The 7,986-nt window shown below is 31.0% G+C and overlaps 1 protein-coding gene across 2 annotated transcripts; it reads left to right on the top strand.

The window, feature by feature from the left end:
• The first annotated feature begins 861 nt into the window (after window positions 1-861).
• On the top strand, window positions 862-7,559 carry LOC115698870 (bZIP transcription factor TGA10). 2 transcript variants are annotated; one of them, XM_030626076.2, is made up of 11 exons: window positions 862-1,579; window positions 1,750-1,883; window positions 2,507-2,598; window positions 2,764-2,910; window positions 3,181-3,252; window positions 3,397-3,456; window positions 3,590-3,667; window positions 3,784-3,859; window positions 3,955-4,226; window positions 4,984-5,223; window positions 7,158-7,559. In XM_030626076.2, exons 1-11 carry the CDS (start codon window positions 1,290-1,292, stop codon window positions 7,305-7,307), a joined length of 1,611 nt encoding a protein of 536 aa, XP_030481936.1. In that variant the 5' UTR covers window positions 862-1,289; the 3' UTR covers window positions 7,308-7,559. The 2 variants fall into 2 exon arrangements, with proteins under 2 accessions (XP_030481936.1, XP_060958573.1); XM_061102590.1 differs by having other exon boundaries at window positions 868-1,579; window positions 3,958-4,226.
• The last annotated feature ends 427 nt before the right edge of the window (window positions 7,560-7,986 follow it).

Consider the following 7,986-nt stretch of genomic DNA (forward strand, 5'->3'; position numbering starts at 1 on the left):
ACATTCAACGTTGATGTCTATATCTAGAACTCTTCAACGCTTGTTAATGCAATAAAAAATAGTTTAGATATTTTTAGAGAAATACATTTTTTAATTAGCGAAATAGTTTATATGTTTTGTTTTAGGGGAAATAATACATATCGAAAATAATATATATAAAAATATATATGCACGTCAAAACTCAAATAATGAAAATGGCTTAAATACTCTATAATTCAATAAATTAGATGCGCTATGTTTAATACGTAATTGACCAAATTTATTCTAACAATATTTTTAATGGAAAACATTTTCAAGAATTACATAAAAAAAAAAAACAATCACACTTAACAGTTTTCATTTTAAGAAAATAAACATAAAACAAAATCTTTTTGTTTCAGTACTTCTCTTCAGCTACTCTGCAACTCAAAAATAAATAAATAAATAAAGCACATTTCATTTAGATTTAAATAATATGTATATTTATATATAACTTAATTATAAGGGAGCTACTAGAGTGTTGACAACTTGCCAAAACGGTAACATCAACTAATTATTTAATTTCTGGTGCAGATCATTAAATTAAATGATTGTTATTCATAAACAAATTTATTATTTATTTTTAAAACTACTAATAAAAATAATAAAAAATAAAAACTGTAAATTAATCAGTACACAGAGCCGCCTTATTATTACCCGTATATCTACGTGTTAGAGTTTGCATGAAAATGTCAATAGTGAAGTTTAAATCGAAATAGGAAGGCAATTTTGTCATTTCCACTGTAATAGAAAAAAACAAGTTTGTAAGGAAAACCCAAAACATAACCAGTTTTTCTTTCATCTCACTGGTTTTTAAATATTAAATTCAAAGCACTTTTTCTTAAAAAAATTAAAAAAAAATAAATAAATAAATTAGTCTGCGCGCTTATTATTTTTGTTTTTCTTTCGGAAGAAAATAAGGAAATAAAGAAGAGAAGACTAATTGAAGAGAAACATAAAAGGAAAAGAAAGAAAGAAAAATAAAAAAGCTTAAATCCTTTTGTTGTTTTGCATTGAGTTTCCACTCTTATCTTTCTCTCTGTCAAGCTCTTGTTAAGTTTATAACCGACCCCTTTATCTCCTCTCTCTCTCCTTTTCAAATAACTTATTTGTCTTTCTCTTTCTCTCTCTCTTTTATGTGAGTGAGATGAGGATGATCATGGAGCTGAAATATGATCATCTTGAAAGAAGAAGAAGAAGAAGATAAGTATATATATATATATTAAAAAATATATAGACTAATAAAGTCAAAAGACGGTTTGGAGATATTAATGGGGTTTTCAAGAGCTGGTAATAATAATTGTTTTAAAGAAGAGAAATTTTTAGTAGACCAAGCTGCAGAGGCAACAAAGCTTTTGGGAACCTCTTTCATGGCTTCCAGCATTAAAGGAAACAACAACAACAACCAAACAAGTAATAGTACTTCTGACGAAACACCACTACTATTCCAACACCAACACCATCATCATCAGATTCAAGGCCACCATCATCAACATCCTAATCAGATTCCTTACAACATGATTAATCAATCGTCATCTTCCTCTTCCCTTGGAAATTTCATGTAATTTTTTTTCTTTTGTGTATATTTAAACTAATAGTTTGTCTTCTTCTTTCAATTATATATATATTTACCATTTCTCGTCTTAATTTATGGTTATTTCTTGTCTATGATTCGTATTAGTAATATTTGGTATGTTTTCTTCTTCTTTTTTCGGTTTTTTTTATTATCAGAAGCAAAGACAGTAATAGTACTAGTGGCGCTTATGATTTGGGGGAGTTGGATCAAGCTCTATTTCTCTATTTGGACGGTCAGGATCATCACCCTTCTAATAATTTTCAAGATCAACATCATCATCACCAAAGACGTAACTAATTACTACTCTCTCCCTCCTTCTCTCCCTTGTTAACATATCATTATTACTTTTATCATTAATTTTAATGGAAAATAATTTAGGGTTTTTTTGAGCTTCCATCTCTCTTTCTTTACATGATATGGAGAGATTCTACTCTGAAAACTGTCGTTGGGGATGGTCACAGGAAAAGTATGTTCAACAGATCAAAATCTGCTGCAGTACTTTTTACTTTGACCGGATCCTATAGCCAGAAAGTAAACTTTTTTATTTTTTTTAATAAATGTACGAAAAGTATCAAAATCTTTTTTAATAAATTTCTCAGGCTGTTGGATTTAAAAATAAAAATAAAAAAGAGAGTTGAGAATTATTTGTCTCTTTTAAAATTTTTATGTAACAAATCCCACGCATATATTGTTCTCAAAAATTATGGTATGGGACTTCTCTCTCAACCTTTTCTTTTCCGTCGGTATTATATGCCAGACCAGTACTCTATAAAGAGTTGTACTACTATTCTCTTTAACGTTCATTTACTTTTCTCTCTCTCTTTTTAAAACCCCTTATGTACTGAATTAGATATACACTCACACATTAAGTTTTGAAAAAAATGTTTCATAATTATATGTATATGGGTACAGAGAGCAGTGGGGGTACTGGAATGAGGCCTCCAACTTTGAATATTTTCCCATCTCAGCCTATGCACGCAGTAGAGCCTGCTTCTTCAACCAAAGTAAGTGCCATAAAATGCTACTTACTTTATCATCATTTCATTTAATTTATTTTCCCACATTAAAAATAATAGCGTTACGTTATATATTATTATAATGCACTAAAATTAAAAATAATAATACTAAACTGGGTTGTTGAATTAATTTGTAATTATTATTTGGTGAAGGGTTCTCCTCCAATGAGTGGAAGTATTCATAATTCAAAAAGACCGTCTGATCCATCGGCTATGGAGTTGGCCAACAGTACACGCAATGACAATAATTCTACTCCTGCTCCATCTCTGCCTGATTCTGCTGCCAATAAAGTTATCAAGGTACAATATATATACATATACCGTACATATATATATGTGAAATGACCTTGAATGGTCCCCAGCTATAATCTCATGTAACTAATTATATAATTATATATATATGCAGGATCAAGAACCTCTATGTTTATTGAATTAGCATGTTGACATTAATTAATCAATCAATTGAATATTATTAATTCAAACTACTTATTATATATAACATTTTGTCTCAATTGACTAAAATAATTAACATTAATATGTATTAAACGTGTGAAGTTTGTTTTGATTCAGCGAGAGGGTAATAATAGAAAAGGTCCCACATCGAGTTCGGAGCAAGAAGGACCCAAAACTCCAGACCCTAAGGTGTGATTCTTGATCAAACAAATCATTAAGCATTAATCATTGCACTATATATACATATATATATTCTCTTGAAATGAGAAAGTATTGTACCTAGAATGACATTTATTACTTTTTCCAAAATTAATTATTTGAATACATAACCAGACATTGAGAAGGCTTGCTCAGAATAGGGAGGCAGCTAGGAAAAGCAGGCTTCGGAAAAAGGTTCGTTTGGCTTTGATACCTATATATTGATATTATTATAATTATGATTATTCCATAAAATTGGAAAATATAATGTCGTTTCTTTATTATTTTGGTACTTATTAATTATTGCTTTTGTCGTTTTCATCTCCAGGCATATGTGCAACAGTTAGAGTCCAGTAGGATAAAACTCACTCAGCTTGAACAAGAACTACAAAGAGCTAGAGCACAGGTACACACTCACATTGTCACACACACACAATTAATGAAATCTATAATTTTATATAATTATGAAATATTCATTCAAAGAATTAATTGGGTGTTTTATTTATTGATTTTACATAATAGGGAATGTTTTTCAATGGTGGAACTCTAGTTGGAGGTGAGCAAGGCCTTCCAATTGGTATTAACAACACTAGTCAAGGTAACAATTGATTAATCTCTCATTTATATATTAATAAATGTTTAATTTAAAATTATAATTGTGGGCTTATTAATTAAGTGATGATTATTAATTAGAAGCGGTGGTTTTCGACATGGAATATGGGAGATGGCAAGAGGAGCAGCACCGTCTGATGTGCGAGCTTAGGGCAGCGGTGCAAGAGCATTTGCCTGAAAATGAGCTAAGAATATATGTGGAGAATTGCTTGGCACATTACGACCTAATGATGAATCTCAAGGGCATGGTCGCCAAATCAGACGTATTTCATCTTGTTTCCGGTATGTGGAAAACTCCAGCCGAACGATGTTTCATGTGGATTGGTGGATTTCGGCCTTCTGAGCTCATCAAGGTATTACATCATACACGTTCTTGTTAATTAATCTTCGGTTTATTTTATATATGTTATAGATAATTAGTCAATAAGAATGGTCACATCAAAATGAGATTATTAATAAGAATGGGCGCGGGGGGCACGTTTTAAATGTAAGTATTTTGCTATAAAAAGTAGGATCAACAGGTATGGGGAAATAGTAGTGGGTTCTTTACATATATAGAGATAGAGATTAATTTACTAAGAAGTTTATTAATGCATGGAGGTGGGTATGTATGTATGTATGGCTATAACTATTGCTATATGGCTATGGCTAAGGGAGATATCGTTGTGTTTGTGTGAATGTTATTAAGTGAAATGACAAAAGTACTATATCGCTAAGGTTTCCAAAATAAGGTGTTGTTAGGTATTTTTCCGATAAAGCTATTATCTGTTACTGCAATTTTTAGGTTTTGAAAAAGAGAGAGAAAGCAAAGTAGTTACACGGCACTATTATTCTCTCTCTGTCCTTTTCACTATATTTTCATGTTCATTTGTTTATATCTTTGTTATTTAATTTATTGTTAACAAATAAGAAAAAATTATTATTACATACAATCATACATATATATATATATATAACCATAACCAAACTGAATTGAGTAAGGTCGTTTAATATTCTGAAAAGAACGTTATTTTCATACTTTAAATATTATTTCAAACTTTTAAAAATATCTTTCAAATTGATAGTGTGGTTTTTTCCTTATGTTAATTTAGAGAAAATATATATTTTCAGATAATTCTGAGTCAAATAGAGCCATTAACAGAGCAACAAATATTGGGCATATGTGGATTACAACAGTCGACCCAAGAGACTGAAGAAGCTCTCTCTCAAGGGCTTGAGTCTCTGAACCAGTCACTTTCGGACACAATAACTTCTGACTCCTTAAGCTGCCCTCCTAACATGGCCAACTACATGGGCCAGATGGCTATCGCCATGAACAAGCTCTCTACGCTCGAAGGTTTCGTTAGACAGGTGCGTACACGTTATAATATTTTATACATAGTTATATATATATGTGTGTGCCATGTGTTATTATGAATGATCATAATTATACATAAAAATATTTAAGCATGTGCAATTCATTGTTCATAAACATCTTTTTATCTAATTAAAAATAAATTACGTGAACAAAAAAATGTAATATAGAATTACTAGTAATACTTAGGGAGAATAATCATGAGAGATGAGAAACTATACATTGGGTCCCTATCCATTTGTGGTCCTCCATAATGATATCTCTCTCTGAAACGTGGGACCCACAAGGAACAAGAATCTGTTCCTGTTTGGGTTGGGAAACCTACCACCGATGCCATGAACTACTCCATGTCTCACTCTCACGAGGACCCTTTTGGTGGTTACATGGAATCTATATATAAATATTTATACATATATATTTATATATATAATATATGTATATGCCAGTGCCCACACACACTATCATACACATAGTTTATAGACAGAAATTTATGTATCTACCCTTGTTTTGTACGACTGATTAATAACATTGGCGTCCCATTAACATTATTATTAGTTAGTTGAGAAAAAGAACTTAATATACTATATTATCATAAGTGCAAACCGATTAATTAGTTTAATTTCTTTTTCTTGTCATTTTTGTATAATTCTAGATATGATAATATTTGGAATGTACAATAATTAAATGTTTTTTTCTGACTAGATATAACTGAAAGGTTTACGGATTAAGTATCTAGTCCTAGCTAGGAGATTTTTATAATTTAGCCAGCTATATAGCATGCATGTAGTTTAGCTAACTCTTCCTCGTATGATCATCTCTATCATAAGTCCACCTTAGTTTCATCTAGTTTGTAATGATGACACACAAGCATAAAAATTCCGACACGTGGCACAATCACATATAGCTGGTCCTCACAAATGTCCAATATTCACCAAGGATGGCCTCTTCTAGCCCATAACGTATGATGTCATAGTGTCAGCTCGTAACCGTTTGACTAACTAAGGCTGCTTTTCACACTCTTAACCACACATACATACATTTTTTTTAATTAAAATATATATATATAACTTCTTAAATGTTTTTCAAAAAAAAAATTGACTTACTATCACAGAAAAAATTTCAATGACCCGCCGAATAAGAATAATGCAACTAACTGCACGTGTCTTTGAACACGCAACTTGATCTTTCTTGTTATATTTAGAGAAAAAGAAATTAACCGTTACTTTTATATCTTTTTTGTTATATAGGATAGTTATATTATATAAGGTGGTAGAACGAGGAGTTTTAGTTTGAATAATCAGTTAATAAGGCGGACCTTAATGAAGATATAGAGACAAATTATCATTATATATAATGTCGAATATATAACTGTGGAAAGACTAATTTAAGTTTACCACTTTATATACTTGATTTCAAGTTGACTAATTTATCTCAATTTCATTATATTATGGTCTCCATATATAGTACTACGTGTTAGATCATAATTTATATTGGATTTATTTGAATGTGGATTATTAGTCAAAATATTTCAAGTTATTCCAAGTGTGCTATCATTTCATAGTTTAAAATCTCTTTTTAGTATGTATGCCCCGTTTTGGTGTGAAAATGGTACAAGTAAAACCTACCCCACGACTAATTTACAATTTCATTTTGTACTACTTGACAATGAAAACATTTTGATGTTAATTATGTGTAAAGTAATCTTAGCTGAGACGTTTCATTAATTAATTAACATTAAAGTCTTTCCATTATTTATTCAAACTAAGACCCTTGGTTCACATTAATTCCTGTCCTAGTAATGAAATAATAATTAAACAGCAAATAATTTGGTCATCGTGTGTGTGTCAGTGTGTGCACTATATTGACATATGTAAAATTACATATATATATATATATTTATATTGAGATTAATATTTTGTAATTATTACAGGCTGATCATCTGAGGCACCAAACGTTGCACCGGCTACACCAACTCCTGACTACCCGCCAAGCCGCGAGGTGTTTGCTAGCGATTGCCGAGTACTTTCATCGTCTTCGAGCGCTTAGCTCTCTCTGGCTGACTCGTTCTCGACAAGAATGAGTAATGATATTGAAAAAGAAAATGCCAAAACCCTAAGCCAATTCAAAGCTTTCATCCATCTCTTTTTCTTTTATTTTGTTCTTTCGTTACATAAATATATCATTAGTTGGCTTATATATCGATCGCTAATATTATTTAGTATTTAACTTTCTTTTGTTTTGTTATATTTTCTTTTTTCTTTTTAATTTCACACATATGATATCATGTATAGTGCTAGACATTAATTATAATTAAGTAACGGTTCAAGAAGTAGACTTTAATCACTCTTTCAGTATTTCTCTCTCCCTCTCAATTAAGATTTTAACTCTAGCTACCAAGCTTTAACCTATAATAAAATTTTGGTAATTAATTGCATATGCCTTGAGCAACCATTACCAAAGAATGTAGGAAAAAACATAACACTGCCAAAAGAAAGAGAAGCATGGTTATGAAGACTATGGTATAGTTCCTCCAAATGAATAGGTTTTCATTAGTTATCTTTCATTCTTGGAAAGTCGTTCACTCGCGTAAGCCAGTCTTGAAAGGCTTTCTTGTCCTTTCGAAAGAGGTCTTCAGGATAGCTAGCCCTCCTCCAGAAATGAGTTCTGGATAGCTAGTTGTTCCTCCTGGGAAGGAAATTCTGAATAGTCGACTCCAGCTAGCTCTATCCTATCCAGAAGCTCCTTCAGTGAGTGCATTT

The sequence above is a fragment of the Cannabis sativa genome, chromosome 8 (assembly GCF_029168945.1).
Source record: "Cannabis sativa cultivar Pink pepper isolate KNU-18-1 chromosome 8, ASM2916894v1, whole genome shotgun sequence".
NCBI classification, from domain to species: domain Eukaryota; kingdom Viridiplantae; phylum Streptophyta; class Magnoliopsida; order Rosales; family Cannabaceae; genus Cannabis; species Cannabis sativa.

Bases quoted from the DNA above. Each gene is read 5' to 3' on its own strand.
- LOC115698870 (XM_030626076.2), top strand. From the start codon at position 1,290: ATGGGGTTTTCAAGAGCTGGTAATAATAATTGTTTTAAAGAAGAGAAA. The intron at 1,580-1,749 runs GTAATTTTTTTT...TTTTATTATCAG, and splicing joins TCTTCCCTTGGAAATTTCAT to AAGCAAAGACAGTAATAGTA. The intron at 3,457-3,589 runs GTTCGTTTGGCT...TTTCATCTCCAG, and splicing joins AAAGCAGGCTTCGGAAAAAG to GCATATGTGCAACAGTTAGA.